General features: G+C 47.9%; 1 protein-coding gene and 1 long non-coding RNA gene across 2 annotated transcripts in view; both read left to right on the forward strand.

Annotated features, from left to right (window-relative positions):
* Window positions 1-2,586: 2,586 nt before the first annotated feature.
* Window positions 2,587-26,070, forward strand: part of LOC116969382 (ribonuclease inhibitor-like) — a 133,404-nt gene continuing 109,920 nt past the window's right edge. Inside the window, exons 1-7 of the mRNA XM_033016247.1 lie at window positions 2,587-2,631; window positions 2,882-3,053; window positions 3,135-3,200; window positions 8,457-8,646; window positions 8,802-8,972; window positions 9,128-9,298; window positions 9,456-9,626. Of these exons, the coding sequence (XP_032872138.1) occupies window positions 2,587-2,631; window positions 2,882-3,053; window positions 3,135-3,200; window positions 8,457-8,646; window positions 8,802-8,972; window positions 9,128-9,298; window positions 9,456-9,626 (986 nt within the window). The remainder of the gene's footprint in view (window positions 2,632-2,881; window positions 3,054-3,134; window positions 3,201-8,456; window positions 8,647-8,801; window positions 8,973-9,127; window positions 9,299-9,455; window positions 9,627-26,070) is intronic.
* LOC116969390 lies at window positions 18,049-24,826 on the forward strand. Its single transcript, XR_004410747.1, has 3 exons — window positions 18,049-18,081; window positions 21,108-21,200; window positions 24,789-24,826. It is a non-coding gene; the product is annotated as an uncharacterized LOC116969390 (long non-coding RNA).

Raw genomic sequence — 26,070 nt, forward strand, 5'->3', positions numbered from 1 at the left:
TTCACAAGAGGTACAACACCCGGGGACGTTGGCATTCCATGCTTCCCTCCCGTTCTCACTGTCTCCCACCTTCTCTCTTCCAGTACCTTAGGTGTAACAATCGTACTGTAGGACTTGTCGAGGAACGACTCCGTTTCTCGGACGAACCGGAGGTCATCCACTTGCTTCTCCAGTTCCCCAACACGGTCCTTCAGGAGCTCTACCTGGATGCACTTTTTGCATTTGTAGCAGCCAGAGGCATCAGCGGTGTCCTTGACCTCCCACATACTGCAAGCATCACACTGAATCAGCTTGCCTGACATCTCCTTCTTTCGTCTCTCCCTCCGCAGTGTTTTACGTAGTCTCCTCTCCTCAGCCTCCTCTCCGAAGACTCTCGAGCCAAAGACTCACACTTTACTCACAGGGCACTTCCCTCGCAAGGCCGCTCACTCACTGCCGCTCGCTAAGAGCAGTCTTGCTTAAATCGACTGATAAATTCCTGATTTACCAATTTACAAACCAAATTCCTCAGTTTTCAACTGTTTTCCCAGCACTGACTCACTTCTCTCCTCCCACTTGGGTTAGAGCCAATCAGTCGTATCTCTTGCTAATCTCCTACTGCTGCTGCTGCTGTTGTTGTTGCTCCCAAAGCTACAGCAGTTCTGAGTCAAGTCTGCCTGTCCTTGACCTGTACTTAAACTGTTTTCACTTCTCTCCTCCCACTTGGGCTAGAGCCAATCAGTCGTATCTCTTGCTAAACTCCTGCTGCTGTTGTTGCTCCCAAAGCTACAGCAGTTCTGAGTCAAGTCTGCCTGTCCTTGACCTGTACTTAAACTGTTTTCACTTCTCTCCTCCCACTTGGGCTAGATCCAATCAGTCGTATCTCTTGCTAATCTCCTACTGCTGCTGCTGTTGTTGTTGCTCCCAAAGCTACAGCAGTTCTGAGTCTATTTAAGAGGGAGTTAGATGTGGCCCTTGTGGCTAAAGGGATCAGGGGGTATGGAGAGAAGGCAGGTACAGGATACTGAGTTGGATGATCAGCCATGATCACATTGAATGGCGGTGCAGGCACGAAGGGCCGAATGGCCTACTCCTGCACCTATTTTCTATGTTTCTATGTCTTCTCAGTAAACGGGTTCTGAATGTATAGAACCACGTTGCTGTGAATCTTGTGCATTCTTATTATGATGTTATCAGTCTACTGAAAGATCCTTCCATTGGTGAGTTGTGGCCTGTGTGGGGACACAGTCCTTATTTTTACCAACTATTTCATTGTGGACGTTGGATGTTTTCTCTGAAACTGTATCGCTACATGCTGAGAAAACTATATTCAGCACTCTCTACACTCTACCTGCTGTACTTGTGCTTGGCTTGGCCGTATTAATGAACAGTATTACCTGATTAGATTGGACTGCATGCAAACACAATATTGTCACAGTTTCTCAGTACATGTGACAATAATAAGTGTGGGCACAGTAGTGCAGCTGGTAGAACCGCTGGCTCACGGCTCCGGAGACTCGGGTTCGGTTCTAACCACGGCCACTGTTTGTGTGGAGTTTGCATGTTTTTCCTATGACAGCGTGTGTTTCCTCCCACATCCCTATGGCATGCTGGCATGAACATCAATTGCCCTCTGTAAATGTGCCCCTAATATGCAGAACGTGAGATAACATAAAACTAGTGTGAGCGGGTGATCGATTGATGATTGGCATGACTCGCTGGGCCGAAGGGCCTGTTTGCATACTGTGCCTCTGAACTCTGAATGCTAAAGCTAAAGTGTGAGAATAAGTCACGTTTAATGTCGCAACGGTGTATTCTGTCAAAAGGTGTTGACATTGTGTCCATCCAGAATCAAGAAGAGAATGCACCCGTGGGATTGAACAGTGGGAGAGGGACAATTGTTGTGAGTTAGCGCATTGTTTAGATGCCGCAGGGAATAAGTTACAGCAACAGCCTGGGGACCATTGTCAGGGCAAGTCGAGGATCACAGCCGGGTCTCCCTCCCTCCGTGCAGGGTGCGGGTAGATCCGGCTCGTGGCCTGACAGCAACCCGCTGATCGGAGCGCCTCATCTCCGTCATGTGGTCTGCCTTTTAGTAGAGTGGGGGTGGTGACAGCTATGGGTGGAGGAAAACAGACAACACTTGATAATTCCATTATTTTGATTCGTCACAGCTCCTCCAATGTCTTCGATGATGGAGCTCCTGGAAAGGTGTGATGATTGGCAGCTGCTGGATTTGACAAATCATTACCGCCAGAGGCTGGAAGAGGCGATTCAAGAGGCGGTGGAGAATGTCGTCTTCGTTCTAGCATACGAGAGATATTTCAGTGAGCAAGAGTACAAGGTAGGGAGAGGAATGGATGAGTGGGTAACTTCAGCTGATACTCAAATGTTTTCCTGCACAAATATTGTGGGCCGAAGGGTCCATTCTTGTGCTGTGCTGCTCTCTGTAATTACAACTCAGTACGGTGCAGTCACAAAGAATATCCCGCACAGCAGTGGTGATCCACAAACTGGAGGGTGTAGGCTTGAGGGGAGATGGGAGAAATGTAGGTGGGATCTGGGGACAACAGGTTTACTTGGAGAGCAGTCCATATCTGGAACACAATGCCAGAGGAAGCTGGAAAAGCGGATAACATTAGGGATATCAAAGTACATTCAGACTGATGAATGGATAGGAGGGGCTTACGGGGCTGTAGACCAAATGCAGGCAAATAGCCCTGGCTTACAATTGTAACTTGGTTGGCATGGACAATGTGGGCTGAATGGCCTGTCTCCCTGTGTATACTGCTCTACCACTTAAGGCACTGTGACTCCAGTAAATCCATCGCCAAGGTTGGCCGGGGGTTCTGTTTCCGTGTTGTACAGCTCTATAACTACTTGTCCCCATGGCTCTTTATAGCGAGTCATCAAACGCACGAAGAGAGGAAGCCGTGCGGCCGGTTCCACACTTCTCCTCAACCTGGTGACTGAGAAAGAGCCGCAGGTCCGTAAACTGATAAGGAAATGCTTCGTGAAAATGCAACACCTGCTCCCCAAACTGGAGGAGTTGCTGAAAGCAATGGGGAAAGAAGGTACAGGACATGTTTCTATAGAGAATTTGTCCTTTTTGTCAAAATGCAACTCAAACTCATTCCATGAAATGATTCCAACAGTTTCTGATCTGATCGAATCGTTCAAAGCCATGAAGGTTTCCTTGGAACTACCTGCTCATCTGAAAGGTATTCAATTGCATGTTTAGGCCAACAGCGGATACGCCGTCCATCGATCAGCCCTTCCTATTTATCCCATCTTTATATCCACTCCTTGCAGACTAGGGACAATTTACAGATGTCCAATTAATCAACATCTTTGCGATGAGGGAGGAATGTAAAGGACTCGGAAATAACCCTTGCGGTTACAGGGAGAATTCCATTTCAATCCGAGTGCAGGCCACCAAATCCGATTTCATAGCATTTTAAGCCGAGTGCAGGCCACAAATCCAATTTCATAGCATTTTAAGCAGAGTGCAGGCCAGCAAATCCAATTTCATAGAATTTCATGCAGAGTGCAGGCCAGCAAATACATTTCAAGCAGAGTGCAGGCGAGCAAATTCAATTTCATAGTATTTCAACCTCCTAACAAATCATTTATTCCAAGTACATTACAGAGTCACAGCTCAGTTGATTCACAGCTTAGAATCACAGTCATGGACTCTCCCTCGCGATCTTCCATCGTGACTGACTCACGTCCAGGCATCCTAGGTTTTATAGTCCTCCCCCCCCCCCCCCAGGATGTGGCGTTACCTTCATTGTGGTGATTGACAGGCGAGAGGACCAATCAGCTGATCTCAAGATTTTTTAAACACTCATAACTTTTTTATTTTTCATCGATGGGAACAATTCTCGGGACTGCCGCAGCGGTGGAGAACTGTGAGTAAGATGGCCCAAAATTATAGCGATATAGGGTCGTGTTTTCCTAAAATCAATATTTAGCGCAGACAGGAAGTGGTTAAGATGAGACTTTTAGTTCGATAGATGCAGTGCGGTAATGGGATCTGAGGTCTAATTTGTCCATAGCGACCAAAATGCCCCATTTAAGCTCTCCCGGCCAGCCGCTACTTCCCAATATCCCTCTAACCCGTTACAATCCACGTATCTGTCCAAATATTATTTTACCAATTTATTTCTGCTTAGTCGACCAATAAACAGCTATAACAATCAGATAATATGTAATCAATAACACATCAACTAATGAGTGTAACACTAATCATAATCGTAAAGCATAATATGGGCCAGTCAATAGTCAGAGATGCGGACAGTTGATTCTGCGGCAGGCAGGCAGCAGGTGAGACTCCAGGATGGTGTGTTGCCTCCCCTTGTGCCAGGGTCCAGGATGTCTCGAAGCAGCTGCATGACATGCTCAAGGGAGAAGTGGAGCAGCCGGAGGTTGTTGCACATGTTGGCACAAACGACATAGGTAGGAAGCAGAAGGAGGTAGGTTCTGCAAAACCACTTTACGGAATTGGGTCGAAGACTGAAAAGCAGGACCTGCAGGGTAGTGATCTCAAGATTACGTCCAACACCTCGTGCTAGTGAAGGTGTGAATGGGAAGAGGGGAAATGAATGTGTGATTGAGGAGTTGGTGCAGGGGGCAGGGAGTTAGATTTCTGGATCATTGGGATCTCTTCTGGGGCAGGAGTGACCTGTACAAAAGGGACGGGTTGCACCTTAACTGGAGGGGGAGCAACATCCTAGTGGGAAGGTTTGCTGATGCTACTCGAGAGGGTTTAAACTAGATTGGCAGGTGGTGGGATCTCGTACGGGACAGAGGCGCGTGAGAGGCTAGAATTTGGTATGGAGGGTGGTGTGGGAGAGGTTAGTGGACAGAATAGGTTGGTGAAAGGCGGAGAGCGAGGAAGGAGGGTTGGTTTTAACTGCCCCTATTTTAATGCAAGGGGCCTGACGGGTAAGGTGGCTAAGCTTGGGGCGTCGTTAGGTACGAGCCACTGGGATGTTGTAGTGAAAAAGTTACTTTTATAACAACTTAACAGGTTCGCCTCTTAATAAACAGACAACACACAAACTGTTTGGTAGACCAGTTCAAAACTTTACTTATTATCAGCCGATGGAAGGGAGGGAGAACTCTAAGTCAAGTGAGCAATTACAGACACTTCACTGTCCTCAGTCCACTTCTCTGAACAACAGAATTACATCGCATTATATAGTGTTTCTTTGTCACCTTAGCACATTCCACAGACATTAGTCATGGTCAGAGGTACAGGAAAATAATTTCTACAGAATGCATCAACTCAAAGGCATCTGTCACATGGTACAAGATATATTAAAAACATTGGCCATTTGGTTAACGACATTTTATTTTATCAAATACATCAAAGAGATCTAGCTACTTCTCTGGTTCCTCTCTCGGCACCTCCTCCCTCATAAACATAGGACACTTGGTTTACGACATCTTACTTTTCCAATACATCAAAGAGATCTAGCTACTTCTCTGCTTCCTCTCTCGTCACTTGGGAGACAATGTTATAGTATTTATTATCTCACACACCGCAACCTGAGGCAAGCCTAATTTGAGACTAAATATAAGCTGTAAGCTAGCCCAGAAGCCAATTAAATATCTTCTTATATTTTTTACTTAATTCGGCTTTATCAGTAGCCATGACTGAAACCTGGTCAATGTTCCGGGGTACAGGAGCTTCAGGAGAGACAGGGGTGAGGGAAAAAGAGGAGGGGGCTTTCGTCCAGTGAGGCTATATGGGTAGAGCTGAGTTACAAGAAAAGGATGATCACCTTGTTGGGGGTGTACTACAGACCCCCGAATAGTCAACGGGAATTAGAAGAACAAATGTGTCAGGAGATTGCAGACAGCTGCACCTCAAATAAGGTTGTTGTATTAGGAGCTTTTATCTTTCCCAATATAGGCTGGGTAAATCATCGTGTGAAGGGTATAATGGGATGTAATTAAATGGGGTGACAAATTGTGAGTATAATGATGGAGTTAAAGGGGAAGTGAGTAGGAATGAGGAATAGATCGGTTAGATGTGCAGAGTATCTTGCCCAGAGTAGGGGAATCGAGGACCAGAGGACATTGGTTCAATGTGAAGGGGAAAAGATTTAATAGGAATCCGAGGAGTAACTTTTTCACACAAAGGGTGGTGGGTGTATGAAGTAGGCTGCGAGAGGAGGTAGTTGAGGCTGGGACTAACCCATCGTTTAAGAAACAGTTAAGGTAGGTGCATAGATAGGACAGGTTTGAAAGGATATGAAGCAAGCGCAGGCAAGTGGGACATTATTGGCCGGTGTGGACAAGTTGGGCCGAAGGGCCTGTTCCCGCACTGTATCATACTATGGCTATATTAGGATACTGTGACTGTGTTTTTCTTTGCGTGATGAATCTAATTTCAGGACCTCTTGTTTATCTAACCTGATAAAAGATGTTCAGCAGAAGCACATGGAGACTCTGCGAGCACAGACTGAAACACTGAGAGTGAACACCATCCTGATGAACGAGAAGGTTAAGGTTTTCCAGTTGCGTGATCGATACGCTGAGCTCACGGTCATCTCCACTGTTCGAGATCGGACACTGGTGGAACATGAGCTGCTGGCAAGAGGCCGGGACCATGAAGAGTGGAGAGAGGAACATCTCGGGGGAGAGTTTGAAAAAATCCGAACTGATCAGTTATTCCAGAACATTTCGGCGAGCAAATCCAAATCTGGGAGTTCGTCTGCCGTGGCCGGAGTCGCGGGGATCGGAAAAACAACAATGGTGCAAAAGATTGTTCATGACTGGGCCACAGGGAAAATATTCCAACAATTCCAGTTTGTCTTTAGTTTCAAATTCCGGGATTTGAACATGATTAAAGACAGAGTAAACCTGAGGGAACTGATTCTGGATCAGTATCCTTACTTTGGGGATATGCTAGGAGAGGTCTGGAAGAACCCAGAGGGATTGCTGTTTATATTCGACGGTCTGGATGAATTCAAGGGTGGAATCGATTTTGCTGACAGTCGGAGAGACATAGAACCTAAGCACCAGTGCCCAGATCCCGAGTGGTGGTGTGAAGTGTCTGATATTGTGTACAATTTAATCCAGCACAAGCTGCTCCCAGGGTGTTCAGTGCTAGTGACCACCCGCCCCACTGCGTTACATTTACTGGAAAAGGCAGAGATCAGTGTCCGGGCTGAAATCCTGGGATTTACTGGTGAGGAACGGAAGGAATATTTCACCAGATGTTTTGAAGATCAGTCGGTGGCAGCAGCTGTTTTCAAACATGTGAAGGAGAACGAGATCCTGTACACCATGAGCTACAACCCCTCCTACTGCTGGATCCTTGTCCTGACACTGGGCCCCTTCTTCACACAAACACACCGGGACCCGCAGCGAGTTCCCAAGACCATCACACAACTATATTGCTACTTTATTTACAACATCCTGAAAAACCACGGCCGTGAGATTGAGAACCTCCGTGAGGTGTTACAGAGGCTTGGTCAGATGGCCTTCACTGGAGTGTCCGAGAAGAACATTGTGTTCACAGATGAAGATTTGATCAAATACAATCTGCAGCCTTCCCAGTTCCTGTCCGGGTTCCTGATGGAACTTTTGGAGAGAGAGGATTCAGCCCGGAACGTGGTGTACACCTTCCCGCACCTCACCATCCAAGAGTTTGTAGCCGCACTCGCACAATTCCTGACTGTAGATCGCGGGGATATCACGACACTCCTCATTGAAGCCCATGGCATGACAGACGGGCGATTTGAAGTATTTCTCCGTTTTATCGCTGGTCTCTCCTCCCCACGGGCAGCTTGGATCCTGAAGGAGTTTCTGGGTAAATTCCCTCATCAAACAATCTGCCGAGTGATTGACTGGGTGAAGGAGGAGGTTAAACGTCAGATTAGAAATGCTGGCAGTGAGTTTGGTAAAAGGAGGCTCCTGAACACGATGCACTACCTGTTTGAGTCTCAGAGTCCTATACTGGCTCAGCAGACACTGGGATCTGTGGAAACACTTTCATTCAATGGACTGGGACTGACCCCGATTGACTGTGCGGTCCTGTCTCATGCCATCAGGCTCTGTGATACAATCAAATATCTAGATCTGGAGAGCTGCCGCATTCAGTGTGAAGGTCTCCAGCCGCTGGGACCGGCTCTGCACAAGTGTCAGGACTTGAGGTAACTGTCCTTTTGACGCTAACACTGAACTGTAAAATTGTTCCACTATTTTGTTATTCCGTCCAGCACCCCTTCTATGGGGCCGAGCGGCCGTCACTGTGCACGGGGTGGGGGGGGGGGCACCCCGCCTATTTTACCCTCCCTCCCCCGGGTCACCGGTGGTCGACCACTTCCACCGGGTCACACGCGCGCGTTGCCGCCGTTCTCTGCACGGGGAACATTTCCCGGTCGGTCGGTCGGGGAATGAGAATAAATGGTGAAAGTCACCAAACACCACATCCACAGAGATTTGTTCAATAATGTGCTGAGGTGTTTCCAGAAATATCTGTTTGGGGGAAGTTATCTATCTCAGACTCGCCGGGCGGCCGGGGTTTGTATCAGTTTGTTTCTTACTCTGTCTGTTTGTGTTTAGACTGGGAGACAACGACCTGGGAGATTCCGGAGTGAAACTGGTGTCTGCGGCTCTGAGGAACCCGGACTGTAAAATACAGACACTACGGTAAGTCCCAGACTGTGAGAGATTGTGTTTACACTCACTGGATGTGTGACACTGAACATTAATATGATTAGTAATTGTGTCACTGATAAATACTGGGGATTTGCACCGTCTCCTGTCTCTCTGTGTCCCTCACCCTCGCTCTCTCTCATCTCCAGGCTGCAACGTGTCGGTCTCACAGATTCTGGAGCCGAGGACCTCGCCTCCGTTCTCAGTACAAACCACACGGTGACGTGGCTGGACCTATGTGGGAATAAACTGGGAGATTCCGGAGTGAAACTGGTGTCTGCGGCTCTGAGGCACCCGGACTGTAAAATACAGACACTGAGGTAAGTCCCAGACTGTGAGAGATTGTGTTCACACTCACTGGGTGTCTGACACTGAACATTAATATGATCAGTAATTGTGTCCCTGATAAACACTGGGGATTTGCACTGTCTCCTGTCTCTCTGTGTTCCTCACCCTCACTCTCTCTCATCTCCAGGCTGGACAGTGTCGGTCTCACAGATTCTGGAGCCGAGGATCTCGTCTCCGCTATCAGTACAAACCACACGGTGACGTGGCTGGACATAAGTGGGAATAAACTGGGAAATTCCGGAGTGAAACTGGTGTCTGCGGCTCTGAGTAACCCGGACTGTAAAATACACACACTGGGGTAAGTCCCAGACTGTGAGAGATTGTGTTTTGTACATCACTGGGTGTCTGACACTGAACATTAATATGATCAGTAATTGTGTCACTGATAAACACTGCGGATTTGCACCATATCCTGTCTCTCTGTGTCCCTCACCCTCACTCTCTCTCATGTCCAGGCTGCAACGTGTCGGTCTCACAGATTCTGGAGCCGAGGATCTCGTCTCCGCTCTCAGTACAAACCACACGGTGACGTGGCTGGACCTAAGTGGGAATAAACGGGGAAATTCCGGAGTGAAACTGGTGTCTGCGGCCCTGAGGCACCCGCACTGTAAAATACAGAGACTGGGGTAAGTCCCAGACTGTGAGAGATTGTGTTTTGTACATCACTGGGTGTCTGACACTGAACATTAATATGATCAGTAATTGTGTCACTGATAAACACTGCGGATTTGCACCATATCCTGTCTCTCTGTGTCCCTCACCCTCACTCTCTCTCATGTCCAGGCTGCAACGTGTCGGTCTCACAGATTCTGGAGCCGAGGATCTCGTCTCCGCTCTCAGTACAAACCACACGGTGACGTGGCTGGACCTAAGTGGGAATAAACGGGGAAATTCCGGAGTGAAACTGGTGTCTGCGGCCCTGAGGCACCCGCACTGTAAAATACAGAGACTGGGGTAAGTCCCAGACTGTGAGAGATTGTGTTTACACTCACTGGGTGTCTGACACTGAACATTAATATGATCAGTAATTGTGTCACTGATAAACACTGGGGATTTGCACCGTCTCCTGTCTCTCTGTGTCCCTCACTCTCTCTCATCTCCAGGCTGGACAGTGTCGGTCTCACAGATTCTGGAGTCGAGGATCTCGTCTCCACTCTCAGTACAAAGCCCTCACTGACGAAGCTGTACCTGACAGACAACTCCCTCACAGACCGATGTGTCCCCGCTCTCCGCCACCTCATACTGAACCTCCCGAGTCTGGAGCAGATCAGGTGAGTGTTTGTGTTAATGTTTAATGTGATCAAATATCAGGGGATCCATCCATCCGCGGGCTTCTTTCTCCTGTGATTTTGTTCTATAAGTGTTGTTGAAATATTAACCCCAGTCCCTGTTATTGACACTGTTGTTTCATCTGTTTATTTCCTCTTTATTCCTCGACTGTTTCAGCCTGAGGGTGAATAAGTTCAGTGCGACCGGGAAGGGGAAACTGAGGTCGCTGCAGAAACGCAGTCCCGGACTGAGAGTGGACGTGTGAACATCTCTGGGTGTAAACGTCACCGCCCTGGGGACCGGAATATTGTTGGCCGATTCCCCGCCCTCCCCTTTAAACAGCCGCCCTCCCCTTTAAACCCCAACGCTTCCCGGGCCGGCCGGGCGGTGACATCAGAGGCGACCCTGCCCGCTGTCACGTGACCCGGGAACGCGCTGCTGATGCCGGATATCCGGTGCTGCCCTCCGGTGGGGGACGGGAGAATTACAGCGGAGGGGTGGAACCTGCAGGATCCCAGATGTGACTTTATCATCAGCGGCCCCCGCTCTTGCTGCGGGTTGATGGTGACAACTGTATCCATTTGGCAGAGAAGATTAAACATGACTCTGGTGGATTCCAGACCAGGGCATCGGAGATGTCCTCATTCTTCAGGGAACGGGGGTTCCCCTCTTCTACTATAGATGAGGCTCTAACCAGGGTCTCTTCTATACCCCGTAACTCCGCTCTCACTCCCCAACCCCCCATTCGTAACAAGGGCAGATTCACCCTTGTCCTCGCCTTCCACCCTACCAGCCGTCACATACAACAGATAATCCTCCGACATTTTCGCCACCTCCAACGGGATCCCACCACTGGCCACATCTTCCCATCTCCTCCCCTGTCTGCTTTCCGCAGAGACGGCTCCCTCCGTAACTCCCTGGTCCCTTCCCACCCAAATCACCCCCTCCCCGGGCACTTTCCCTTGCAACCGCAGGAGATGCTACACTTGTCGCTTTACCGCCCTCCTCGACTCCATCCAAGGACCCAAGCAGTCTTTCCAGGTGCGGCAGAGGTTCACCTGCACCTCCTCCAACCTCATCTATTGCATCCTCTGCTCTAAATGTCAACTGCTCTACGGGATATTCTTTGTGACTGCGCTGTAATTAGAGAGAGAAGTGTAGATTGGTTACTTCTTACTAACCAATTGTAGTGCTTGTTAGTAGAAGCTCCGCCTACTATGCGGTTCATATTATCAGAAGTCTGCTTAAGTAATTAGCAAAGATACTAGAACGGAGCAAGATAGACCACTCCTGCAAATTCCAATGGACTGACGTGTAGTACGCAACGGAGCAGAACTTCCGCCATTTTAGTAAACTCGACCCGACTTCAGTTATGCCTCTCGCAGTGTAATCATCGTTGCGGGGGAACAAGTTGTGTTTACTATGTTTATAGTATTCTTGCTTGGTCACTATGTAATATTATGTTTATTGGTAATGAGTGTGAGTAGCTGCTAGTTACTGTAACACCATGCAGATGAATGCTGTGAGTGAGTGGACTTTAATAAACGTGTGTTGTACCTTCACGTGTGTACGACTCGACTCATTACAAGCAGGACAGCACAAGAATGGACCCTTCCGCCCAAAATATGTGTGCATGAAAACATTTCAGTATCACCTGAAGTTACCCACTCATCCAATTCTTTCCCTACCTTGTACTCTTGCTCACTGAAATATCTCTCGTATGCTAGAACAAAGACGACATTCTCCACCGCCTCTTCCAGCCTCTGGCGGTAATGATTTGTCAAATCCAGCAGCTGCCAATCATCACACCTTTCCAGGAGCTCCATCATCGAAGACATTGGAGGAGCTGTGATGAATCAAAATAATGGAATTATCAAGTGTTGTCTGTTTTCCTCCATCCATAGCTGTCACCACCCCCACTCTGCTAAAAGGCAGACCACATGACGGAGATGAGGCGCTCCGATCAGCGGGTTGCTGTCAGGCCACGAGCCGGATCTACCCGCACCCTGTACGGAGGGAGGGAGACCCGGCTGTGATCCTCGACTTGCCCTGACAATGGTCCCCAGGCTGTTGCTGTAACTTATTCCCTGCGGCATCTAAACAATGCGCTAACTCACAACAATTGTCCCTCTCCCACTGTTCAATCCCACGGGTGCATTCTCTTCTTGATTCTGGATGGACACAATGTTCAAGTTCAAGTGAGTTTATTGTCATGTGTCCCTGTATAGGACAATGAAATTCTTGCTTTGCTTAAGCACACAGAACATAGTAGGCATTGACTACAAAACAGATCAGTGTGTCCATATACCATAATATAAATATATACACACATGAATAAATAAATTGATAAAGTACAAATAACTGAAAATGGGTTCATAATAATCAGAGGTTTGTCCGAGCCAGGTTTAATAGCCTGATGGCTGTGGGGAAGTAGCTATTCCTGAACCTGGATGTTGCAGTCTTCAGGCTCCTGTACCTGCTACCTGAAGGTAGCAGGGAGATGAGTGTGTGGCCAGGATGGTGTGGGTCTTTGATGATACTGCCAGCCTTTTTGAGGCAGCGACACATTTTGACAGAATACACTGTTGCGACATTAAACTCAACTTATTCTCACACTTTAGCTTTAGCATTCAGAGTTCAGAGGCACAGTATGCAAACAGGCCCTTCGGCCCAGCGAGTCCATGCCAATAATCAATCCATCACCCGCTCACACTAGTTTTATGTTATCTGACGTTCTGCATATTAGGGGCACATTTACAGAGGGCAATTGATGTTCATGCCAGCATGCCATATGGATGTGGGAGGAAACACACACTGTCATAGGAAAAACATGCAAACTCCACACAAACAGTGGCCGTGGTTAGATTCGAACCCGAGTCTCCGGAGCCGTGAGCCAGTGGTTCTACCAGTTGCACTACTGTGCCCACACTTATTATTGTCACATGGACTGAGAAACAGTGACAATAATTTGTTTACATGCTGTCCAATCTAATCAGGTAATACTATACATAAATACGGCCAAGCCAAGCACAAGTACAGCAGGTAGAGTGAAGAGAGTCTAATGAAATATTAATATTGTTCATTGGCTGCTTTTACCCTATCCCCGCCCTATCTCGAGGGGCAGAGAGGGGGGGAGAGGGATAGAGGGGTGAAAGAGAGAGAGGGGGGGGAAGAGAGAGGGGGGGGGGGAGAAAGAGAGGGGGGGGAGAAAGAGAGGGGGGGGAAAGAGGGAGGGTGAAAGAGGGGGGGGGAGAGGAGAGGGGGGAAGAGACAGAGGGGGAGAGACAGAGAGAAGGGGGGAGAGAGAGATGGAAGGGGGAGAGAGAAGGGGGGGAGAAGGGAGGGGGAAAGAGGGAGTGGGGAAGAGAGAGAGGGAAGGGTGAGAGAGGGAGGGGGAGAGAGAAGGGGGGAGAGGGAGGGGGAGAGGGAGGGGGAGAGGAGAGAGAGACGGGGGCAAGGGACGGTGGGAGAGAGAGGGGAGAGGAGAGGCATGTCTGAGCGAGGGGCAAGGAGGGGAGATAGAGGAGAGAGTGGAGAGGGAGACAGAGAGGGAGTGAGAGATTCATGTGTCCCTGACAGGACAATGAAATTCTTGCTTTGCTTCAGCACAACAGAACATAGTCGGCATGAATACAGAACAGATCAGTGTGTCCATATACCATTATATACGTAAATACACACATGAATAAATAAACTGATAAAAAGTGGAAATAACAGATAATAATGGGCTATTAATGTTCAGAGGTGAGGAGGGGGGATTTAAACTTCACACCTGGCCCCTCGCCCGCCCGATCTGTCTGCTACACATTGTTCTCTCCTCCTCTTTTTCTCTTTTTCTCTCTCTCCATCTCTCCTCCCACTCTGTCCCATCCTAACAACCTGAACTAACAACTAACAACCTCTGTCTGTCTGTGTGTCTACTACACGTTGTTGTCATTCACGATGATTTAAACTTCCCACCTGTGTTTATTCAACCCATTTCCAGCGGGAATGTGAAGGTCGGTCGTGGAGAAGGAACTAACTCCCAGTGACCGAGCGCGCGGGCGTCGACAGTTGTGTGTGTGGGGGGGGCGCGAGCGTCGACAGTTGTGTGTGTGTGTGGGGGGGGGGGCATCGACAGTTGGCGCTGGACGGGAGCGAGCACCTTTGCGGGGCCCCACGCGCTGTTCCCCCCCCCCCCCCCATGCATCCCATTGGCTGCCGCCGCCGCCGACGTCCCCGCGCGCTGCCTCTTCCCGCCAAGTCGGGGGGTCGACTGTAGCCGCCATTTTGAAGGACAGCCTCGATATTGTCATGGTGTCGGTCCACTACATCTACAGCTCACTGTTCTGCTGTAAACTGCTGTAATCCACCCTATCTGTCTTTCTTCAGCTTCCCCAATAACAAAGAAAGGTGAGGAAATATTATTGTTGGCTGTCGATGTTATTCGGTCCTGAATATGGTATTTTCTGTTGAGGAGAGAGGAAGGGGGGAGGGGAAGAGGAGAGGGGTGGAGAGGGGAGGGGGAGAGGAGATGGTTGAGGGGAGGGGGGAGAGGAAGGGGGGAGGGAGGGGAGATTGGGGGGGAGGGGAGAGGGAGAAGGGGGGGAGAGGAGGGCAGAAGGGGGGAGGGGGAGAGTAGAAGGGGGGGTGGGGAGAGAGGAGAGAGTAGGAGGAGGGGGGTGGAGAGGGGATACAGCACGTGTCTGTTGCTCTGTCTCTGTATCTTTGCCTATAATCACCACCACTGGATGTCACAAACGTATCCTACACCCACTAGGGACAATGTTGACATTCACCAAGCCAATTCACCTGCAAACCTGCACGTCTTTGGAATGTGGGTGGTAAGCGGAGATCTGGGAGAAAACCCACGCAGGTCACGGGGACAACGTGCAAACTCCGTACAGACAGCGCCCGTTGTCGGGATCGAACCCGGGTCACCAGCGCTGCATTTTGCTGTAAGGCAGCAACTCTACAGCTGCGCCACCGTGAATCCCCGGGGAGAGTGGCGCCGTTTGTCAACCGGGTCCCCGCTCATCAGTGAAGGGGTTCCTGCGGCCACAGCTGCCCGGTGAAGCCCCGAGTTTATGCATCACCGAGCAGAGAGGGGTCTGCCGTGGGGAGCAGCAGAATGAGGCCAGTCGGCCCATCTAGTCTACTCCGCCATTCACTCATGGTTAGACTCAAAAAGCTGGAGTAACTCAGCGGGACAGGCAGTATCTCTGGAGAGAAGGAATGGGTGACGTTTCGGGTCGAGACCCTTCTTCAGTCTGGTTACGGATAAGGGAAACGAGAGATATAGACGATGATTTTTTTCTTAGACTCAATCACGGCTGATCTATCTCTCTCTCTCAACCCCATTCTCCTGCCTTCTCCCCATAACCCTGACACCCGTACGAATGAAGAATCTGTCAACCTCCGCCTTAAAAATACCTAATGACAGCCGTCTGCGGCAATAAATCCCACAGATTCACCACCCTCCAGCTCAAGAAATTCCTCATCATCTCCATTCTAAAGGTACAACCTTTCATTCTGAGGCTGTGCCCTCTGGTCCTAGACTCTCCCACTGGTGGAAACATCCTCTCCACATCCACTCTGTCTAGGCCGCCCACTGTTTGATGGGGTGTGGAGGGTGCAGAGAGGGTTCGTGAGGGTGGGGACGGGGTTTGTAGGGTGCAGAGAGGGTCTGGGAGAGAGGGGTGAGGGTGCAGAGAGGGTTCGGAAGGGATGTGGAGGGTGCACAGAGGGTTTGGGATGTGGAGGACACAGAGAGGGTTCAGTAGGATGGGGTGTGGAGGGTGAGGATGGGGTGTGGAGGGTGAGGATGGGGTGTGGAGGGTGAGGATGGGGTGTGGAGGGTGAGGAGAGGGTTCAGGAGAGGGAGGATGGGGTGTCGAGAGGGCTCAGCAGGGTGGGGACAGGGTGTGTGGGTGACAGCATGGTGCCAGATGGGGTGACTGTGGGAAATGTGAGGCCATCCTCGCCAGCAGACAATGAAGCAGCAATGCTGTATTGTGTGAATGTTTTTGTACTATTATACAATTAACATGGTGCCTTGCTGTAGAAGCATCAGTATTAGATAGCATTTATTAACATAAATAAGGAATAATATTGCATCAAGTTTCATCAGACTGGTGTTGCCGTGTGTAGCGAGACCGATGCTCAGCCTCTGTTCTTTAGTGTTTAGAGGAATGAGGGGTGACCTGAATGAAATGTCCATAGATTGGATGTATGCCGGGTGTCATGTTATGCTGCATGTAAGTATTTAATTGTCCCATTGTGCATGTGAGAATTTAACACTCTTGACTCCTGGTTATTCCCCTGAGTGAAGAGTCCAGATCTAGGGGTCAGTATCTGTGACTGGGGTGGTGGTCGCTGTGTTTCTGGGGTGGCTTGATTCTGACTCTGAGGAACGGTGGAACAATGCAGGGATGCCCAGCTCCACCCAGTGTAAATGTGCTTGGGATTCCTGTCTTCATCACTGTGTCTACCAGTGGTACCTCCATCCCCCAGTTACCGTTGGTCATTTGCGGTTTCAATACATTGAGGACAGAGGAAGCCAATTATTCGACCCACAGTGTCTTTGTCGGTTGTGCAAGAGTTCATCGGTCAGATCCCACCTTCTGGTAACCAGTCTTCAAGCACACATTGTAGTGTATACGTTTCTTCAAAGGTAATTTTAGCTGTGGAATTCTCTGCCACAGAAGGTAGTTGAGGCCACAGTTCATTGGCTATATTCAAGAGGGAGTTAGATGTGGCCCTTGTGGCTAAAGGGGTCAGGGGGTATGGAGAGAAGGCAGGTACAGGATACTGAGTTGGATGATCAGCCATGATCATATTGAATGGCTCGAAGGGCCGAATGGCCTCTACTCCTGCACCTATTTTCTATGTTTCTATGAGTTCCAGATCTGTACTGATCCTGTGGTGGGAGAAACGTTTCACCAGGTCTACAATCTTTCAGCTAATTCCTGTATCACCGTGCTAAACTGCTCCTCCTCCTTTCATCCCTCATCTCATTACTCTATACACCTCAATTGATGCTCTCGTGAAATTTAGCCTTTCCAATCATTTATCAAAGTTCCAAATACAGTTAATAATTTCCAGACTTATTCCAATTAACCACCTAACACCCCGTGACTTTGCCAATTGTAACCTTACTTGGAATTAGAAATGTGAGGTTAATGTTTGAGTTGTGTTTACGTGTCGGAACAGCATTTGTTTTATTTGAGCAGAAGTTGTGAGCAGCCAATTCCACCCATGACATGTGTGGCAGGATCTGTTGGGGGAGAGAGTTCACCATTTGGACTCATCGATATTTTAAACTAGAAGGTGGTGTGTAACCTAAATGGGAACTTGAGGTTGTGTTATCCGGTTTGAGTTTAGACCTGCAGCATCTGTGGGTTTGAGTTTAGACCTGCAGCATCTGTGGGTTTGAGTTTAGACCTGCAGCATCTGTGGGTTTGTTTAATTTCCTTCCTGCCATGATGACGCAGTGCGCATGTGCACAAGCTGGCAAGTCACCGGATGGGCGTCGCTTCCTTCCTGCCGACCGACCTGTTGCAGCGGCGGGTGAACAGAGAAGAGAAGAGAAGAGAAGAGAGGGAGTCCACGGGCTGGGGCAGAGGAGAGAGGAGAGAGAGGAGAGGAGCTCCACTGTCCAGGCTGGGGGAGCGGGGTCCCGCTGTCGGAAGCCGGGCCGCTGTGGGGAGCGACGACAGCAGGGACCCCGAAACGTTGCCTATTTCCTTCGCTCCATAGATGCTGCTGCACCCGCTGAGTGTCTCCAGCATTTTTGTGTACGAGCGAGGACAGCAGATTGACATCCATCCATTGGTGAGTATTTTGTCTGCCGCTCTCCAGTAGACGGGTCTAAACTCGGGGAGAGACTTGGGTTAAATTCCCCCATTGAATGTGATTTTCTCTTGTCTGTCAGCAACACATTGAATGTATTGTTGTGAGTAAATGTGTCCCAGTGATAGTTTGAAGCAGAAAAGTCATGTTGAGCAACAGCTGCTGCTGCGTTTTGTCATTGGATGTGTTGGTGTAGATTAATGCTGCACATCCATCACACACACACTTGTATAAAGTTGTAACCAACACTTGATGTGTTGAATGAGCTGAGCAGTCTGCTGGAGTCAAAGTAAATGTCCCAGTTTGTTTTACACTTACTAAATGGGAACTATTTCATAATGAAACCGTCAGCTTGTTATGTCCACTTTCAGATATTTTTGCTGATAAAACTTCCTCAATTACCAAAGGCCTTTCTGAACCGGCTGTACGGAGAGTTGCACATTTTTTTCGCCCTGTGGTCACAGATAAGACTGGTTCTGGTTCTAGTTGATTAGTGCGCAAACACCTCATCAGTGGTTATCGGGCGCAGCACATGTATTGGGTCCATTCCCTTATTGTCCTTGGGTAAAGGGAATATTGGTACTAAAGTTTATTGAAATTTAACCAGTCGATGATGTAGGGACCGTTATTTTGTCTTGTTTCATGGCAGTTGGTGCTCTGGGATAACGGGAGGTTTGATGGTGTGATTTTGTGAATCTCCTTGTAAATTGCAATAACATTTAGCCCGATTCTGCGGAGCTCTAGGGTATCCCATCCGAGAGAAGTCGGCATATTATTCAGGCTTGATTTGTGCTTGTGGTCGTTACATACAACGCGGGCTGCCCGGCGTTGTACTTTCTCCAGGGTGATCTTGTTGTTGTTGAAGGGATCCATTACGGCTCCACAATACACCAATTTGAGCCTGACCAAGGACTTGTAGGCATTCTCTTTGACGGATGTACTACATGCGTGAACATTTATGTTGAGTAGGCCGAGGGACTGAGTGATCCCAGGAGAAGTTGCAGCAGAATGATAGTAAAAGGAAAGGATACTTTGAGGATTTCAGATTTGCAACACAGAATGCGTTTTGTACATGTCAGTTCTCATTTCATTATTCAAATGAGTTGGGACTGACTATTGGGTATGTGAGTTGAAATATGACATTTGCACAAATCTATTGACCACTGTAGGATGACGTGTGACTTTCACAACTGTTTTTTTCGGCATGGAATTTAAAAAAAATATTGCTCTTCCAGAAGATCTGAATGAAAAAGAGAAACTTGCTGGAAACACTCAGCAGTTTGATCAGCATTTGATTACAGTCCCAGCTCTGATAATGGATCATCCAACATTGCACTTCCACTGTTTTCTGCATTCACTAATTTAATCAATAACGTAAATACACATAGTCTTTATTACACAGGTAACAAATGCTAGTCATTTGTACTTGGCCAGGTCACACACAGCGGTTAGATAACCAAATACGTTTGATTTAGATGCTAGAGGTTGTTTAAAGGTAGGGAGAGATCACCTGTCCACAGCTGGGATAGTTCAGGACCGTTTAATGCAGAATTGTATCTTTCAGCTATGATAATAGAGAATGTCTGCAAGATAACAAAGGATAATCCCTGTTTGTTGAGGATGAATCAGTTGGAGAGCTGAGTGCTGAGAGGAACTGATGTTTGTTCAACAGTTCAGTAGTCCAATATGTAACTGTACAGTGAAATTCTTAAAGCACATATTACACACAGTTTGTTATCAAGGTGCACTCCCAGATATTTATATGTCTGCACCACCTCAATGTCCATCCCTGCAGTGTTAACCGGCTGAAGGGGGAGCTTGGACCTGCCAAACTTAACCACCATCTCTTTGGTCTTGGTTTCAGTATAGGGGTAGAGAGGTTCTTCTGCAGTTGTACAGGGCTCTGGTGAGACCACATCTGGAGTATTGAGTACAGTTTTGGTCTCCTAATTTGAGGAAGGACATCCTTGTGATTGAGGCAGTGCAGCGTAGGTTCACGAGATTGATCTCTGGGATGGCGGGACTGTCATATGAGGAAAGATTGAAAAGACTAGGCTTGTATTTGCTGGAGTTTAGAAAGATGAGGGGGTTCTTATAGAAACATATAAAATTATAAAAGGACTGGACGAGCTAGATGCAGAAATATGTTCCCAATGTTGGGCGAGTCCAGAACCAGGGGCCACAGTCTTAGAATAAAGGGGAGGTCATTTAAGACTGAGATGAGGAGAAACTTTTCCACCCAGAGAGTTGTGAATCTGTGGAATTCCCTGCCACAGAGGGCAGTGGAGGCCAAGTCACTGGATGGATTTAAGAGAGAGTTAGGTAGAGCTCTAGGGGCTAGTGGAGTCAAGGGATATGGGGAGAAGGCAGGCACGGGGTATTGATTGGGGACGATCAGCCATGATCACAATGAATGGCGGTGCTGGCTCGAAGGGCCGAATGGCCTCCTCCTGCACCTATTTTCTATGTTTCTATACAACATCTCCCCAAGGTTTCAGAATGCCCCACTCTAACACTTCCTCAGAATGCCCCACCCCTTGCAACCTTACAAAAAGGCATATCAAACTCAAGAGGCCAAGTGTCGTATTCCTGCTCCTAATATGTTCATGTATTGTTCCAAATAAACCTAATTTCCAGAGCTACATAGACTGCATGTTCCCCCATCTTATTTCCTGCAAAGATACTTTGCCATTAGTGCCGTCTCCAATGTATATTTGTTCCATTAATTTAGGGGTTTGATTTATTGATAAGACAAGCATGTGTTGGACTGAATCAGTCTGAAGAAGGGTCTTGACCTGAAACGTCACCCGTTTAAAAAAAACACCTTCTCTCCAGAGGTGCTGCTTGTTCCGCTGAGTTACTCCAGCATTTTGTGTCTATCTGTGATTTAAACCAACATCTGCAGTTCTTTCCTACACGCTGTACAGCGTGTGATGTCATCAGCTGAAAGTGTTGTCCTGCTCCTTGTAATTGTTGTCTAATACCAGCTTTTAATCTGTTTATTACAGAGCAGCGGGACGTGTGAACGGCAGTCACCACCATGGCTGATGGAGCGGACCAGGGAGGAGATCCAGTGGCCTCGACAACGTGGACAGACGACGGTGTGTTGTAGAATTACGTCAGATATAAATTAGCAACGTTACAAAATTTTGAGATTTTAAAAATCAAGTCTGCAATTTATCGCATCAGATAAAGCATAAAAATACGTTTAATTTGACACCTAATTCACTTTCATATCTCAAGTATTTAAAAAGTTATGGCCATTTTCATACTGGGAAATTAGCATCTTGTTCTCTATTGATTTTCTATGGACATAACAAAAAAGCTGTGATCGTGAACAGTCAAAAGCCCATAACTTTCTTAAAAATTAAGAGAACTGAATGAAATTTTCAGTTATCATAGATTGAAGCATTCTGAAACAAATATAAAATTATCTTACTTGGATGACCTGAAATTAAAGCATATAATTAGTTAGTTACCTAATTGTAGCTAATTTCAGACTTCAATTACTAGATCTAAACATTTCTTAATAAATGATTAACATTTTTAAATAGCCTAAATGTCCAAATAATATTCACAAATAATTCACAATAAAACATGATTTTAAAATCTCATTTACATTAATTTATAGACCAAATGGAAGGAATTTAGTGTTCAATTGCTGTAAATTAAAGTCCATTTAAATCAGCTTTTCAGTGGGATCCTGTGGAACGCGCTGGTTTAGAACGTTCACATTGCGGTAGATTTGTGCCCTCAAATGCCGAAAAAAATACTGCGGGATATAATGGGCCCAAAATGAGCTACTCGCAATATTAAACTTTGTATAAAGGGATCTTTAGAAGCCCTTTTTAATGTAAAAATATACAGCCTACCTTCTGCTATTTGCTTTATGAGACCCTGCGGTTGCTGGTGTTCACGGGTTTAGAGGTTGATTTTTAAACTACTATAACTATTATACGAGGCCTTTAAAACTAATAATAGCTTTTGCGACGGGGTCTTCCAGCGATTTTTCGTTAATAATTAACTAGGCTGAACATCTTCGATTTGAACAGCCTAGAGAAAATCGCGTTTTAAACCCGCCCCCCTCTAAACGGCGCCAAAATCGCGCACAGGGGCTGGGACAGATTTTCAGCGACGCTTCAGGTAGGCTTTGCAACATACCTATATAAATGTCCCAACAATCAAGAGCAGAACTCGCTATCAAAACATGGAGGGAACGGGGTACACAATTTTTTGGCGGCACACTCACACGCGCGAGGCTTCGGAGGCTCAATCCAGCGCTAAATGCAGCTCAACTCTGCCTGTCTCGCCGGGTTAACTACAGCCCTGACTGGACTGATGGGACATCAGCGCTGCTTCTCCGCGCTGGCCATATTTCCATATTTCCCGCAAGTCCAGGCAGGTTCACCTGGCAGGACAGGCAGAGTTGAGCTGGGTTTAGGGCTGTTTATCTGTGCTGGCTGTGGGCCTGGGGGTACATCTTGTGTCTGACTGCCGACCTCTCTGGCCATCCGTGGGGTGGGGGGGCGCTCGGGACAGCGCCGGAGACCCGGCTTGGATCGATCCTGCCTGCGGATGAGGCGCAGGTCTGTGCCACGTCTCCCTCCTCCAATCGCCACGCTCTATCCTCAGTCCCACCCCAACTGCCTCGCGGAAAGCGGCGATTTTAAAATCGGATTACAAAAACCTGGGGGGGGGGGGGTGGGTGTCCCCCACCTCTCAAAACATGGGGGGGGGGGACGTGTCCCCTCTGGCCCCCCCAGGTTTTCCGCCCCTGCCAACAATGTGACCGGATCAGATTGCCTGACCTGCAGTACACACGGGGAGAGGGAATAGGGAATCAACGGAAGGCCAAGAGACCTGAGCCGGAGAGAGTACAGGAATGATAGGGCAGGTCTGTCTGCATTAGGGTCATTTGTTGGGTATAAAAACTGTCTGGGAGCAGCTACTAGAGGGGAACGAACATGTGATGATTAGAGGTTTTTATAAGTGAGAGAACTGTTCAGACTCAGCGTGTCAGTTAGTGGAAGAAGCAAAGAAGTTAAGTTTTGAGAGCCTTGGTGGACAAAGGATGTTGAAGGTCTGATGAGGGAAAATAAGTGAATGTTTGTCAGGGATGGGAAGCTACTCCCAGTGAGTTGTTAGAGGTTTAATGGGGAAATGAGAGAGAACTAAGGAATTAGGATGGTCAAAATAGGCCTGAACCCGAACGGGTTGATTGTAGTTGGGGAGAGAATGCGGAAAGTGGTGGGAGCCTGGCACAGGAAAGTTGGATATGGATGAGGTGGTGAGGGGGTGTTGATTGTCAGATGGTTAGAGATGAAACAGGACAAGGGGTCACAGCTTAAGGATAAGGGGGAAATCCTTTAAAACCGAGATGACAAGAACCTTTTTCACACAGAGAGTGGTGAATCTCTGGAACTCTCTGTCACAGAGGGTAGTCGAGGCCAGTTCATTGGCTATATTTAAGAGGGAGTTAGATGTGGCCCTTGTGGCTAAGGGGATCAGAGGGTATGGAGAAAAGGCAGGTACGGGATACTGAGTTGGATTATCAGCCATGATCATATTGAATGGTGGTGCAGGCTCGAAGGGCCAAATGGCCTACTCCTGCACCTATTTTCTATGTTTCTATGTGTTCTCAGTAAACGGGTTCTGAATGTATAGAACCACGTTGCTGTGAATCTTGTGCATTCTTATTATGATGTTATCAGTCTACTGAAAGATCCTTCCATTGGTGAGTTGTGGCCTGTGTGGGGACACAGTCCTTATTTTTACCAACTATTTCATTGTGGACGTTGGATGTTTTCTCTGAAACTGTATCGCTACATGCTGAGAAAACTATATTCAGCACTCTCTTCACTCTACCTGCTGTACTTGTGCTTGGCTTGGCCGTATTTATGTATAGTATTACCTGATTAGATTGGACAGCATGCAAACACAATATTTTCACAGTTTCTCAGTACATGTGACAATAATAAGTGTGGGCACAGTAGTGCAGCTGGTAGAACCACTGGCTCACGGCTCCGGAGACTCGGGTTCGATTCTAACCACGGGCACTGTTTGTGTGGAGTTTGCATGTTTTTCCTATGACAGCGTGTGTTTCCTCGCACATCCCTATGGCATGCTGGCATGAACATCAATTGCCCTCTGTAAATGTGCCCCTGATATGCAGAACGTGAGATAACATAAAACTAGTGTGAGCGGGTGATGGATTGATGATTGGCATGGACTCGCTGGGCCGAAGGGCCTGTTTGCATACTGTGCCTCTGAACTCTGAATGCTAAAGCTAAAGTGTGAGAATAAGTTGCGTTTAATGTCGCAACGGTGTATTCTGTCAAAAGGTGTTGACATTGTGTCCATCCAGAATCAAGAAGAGAATGCACCCGTGGGATTGAACAGTGGGAGAGGGACAATTGTTGTGAGTTAGCGCATTGTTTAGATGCTGCAGGGAATAAGTTACAGCAACAGCCTGGGGACCATTGTCAGGGCAGGTCGAGGATCACAGCCGGGGCTCCCTCCCTCCGTACAGGGTGCGGGTAGATCCGGCTCGTGGCCTGACAGCAACCCGCTGATCGGAGCGTTTCATCTCCGTCATGTGGTCTGCCTTTTAGCAGAGTGGGGGTGGTGACAGCTATGGGTGGAGGAAAACAGACAACACTTGATAATTCCATTATTTTGATTCATCACAGCTCCTCCAATGTCTTCGATGATGGAGCTCCTGGAAAGGTGTGATGGTTCGCAGCTGCTGGATTTGACAAATCATTACCGCCAGAGGCTGGAAGCGGCGATTCAAGAGGCGGTGGAGAATGTCGTCTTCGTTCTAGCATACGAGAGATATTTCAGTGAGCAAGAGTACAAGGTAGGGAGAGGATTGGATGAGTGGGTAACTTCAGCTGATACTCAAATGTTTTCCTGCACAAATATTGTGGGCCGAAGGGTCCATTCTTGTGCTGTGCTGCTCTCTGTAATTACAACTCAGTACGGCGCAGTCACAAAGAATATCCCGCACAGCAGTGGTGATCCACAAACTGGAGGGGGCAGGCTTGAGGGGAGATGGGAGAAATGTAGGTGGGATCTGGGAACAACAGGTTTACTTGGAGAGCAGCCCATATCTGGAACACAATGCCAGAGGAAGCTGGAAAAGCGGATAACATTAGGGGTATCAAAGTACATTCAGACCGATGAGTGGATAGGAGGGGCTTACGGGGCTGTAGGCCAAATGCAGGCAAATGGCCCTGGCTTACAATTGTAACGTGGTTGGCATGGACAATGTGGGCTGAATAGCCTGTCTCCCAGTAATATATTGCTTTATCACTCTACCACTTAAGGCACTGTGACTCCAGTAAATCCATCGCCAAGGTTAGCCGAGGGTTCTGTTTCCGTGTTGTACAGCTCTATAACTACTTGTCCCCATGGCTCTTCACAGCGAGTCATCAAACGCACGAAGAGAGGAAGCCGTGCGGCCGGTTCCACACTTCTCCTCAACCTGGTGACTGAGAAAGAGCCGCAGGTCCGTAAACTGATATGGAAATGCTTCGTGAAAATGCACCACCTGCTCCCCAAACTGGAGGAGTTGCTGAAAGCAATGGGGGAAGAAGGTACAGGACATGTTTCTATAGAGAATTTGTCCTTTTTGTCAAAATGCAACTCAGACTCATTCCATGAAATTATTCCAACAGGTTCTGATCTGATCGAATCGTTCAAAGCCATGAAGGTTTCCTTGGAACTACCTGCTCATCTGAAAGGTATTCAATTGCATGTTTTGGCCAACTGCGGATACGCCGTCCATCGATCAGCCCTTCCTATTTATCCCATCTTTATATCCACTCCTTGTAGACTAGGGACAATTTACAGATGTCCAATTAATCAAAGTCTTTGCGATGAGGGAGGAATGTAAAGGACTCGGAAATAACCCTTGCGGTTACAGGGAGAATTCCATTTCAAGCCGAGTGCAGGCCAGCAAATCCAATT

Source organism: Amblyraja radiata, unplaced genomic scaffold, assembly GCF_010909765.2.
Source record: "Amblyraja radiata isolate CabotCenter1 unplaced genomic scaffold, sAmbRad1.1.pri S35, whole genome shotgun sequence".
Taxonomy (NCBI): domain Eukaryota; kingdom Metazoa; phylum Chordata; class Chondrichthyes; order Rajiformes; family Rajidae; genus Amblyraja; species Amblyraja radiata.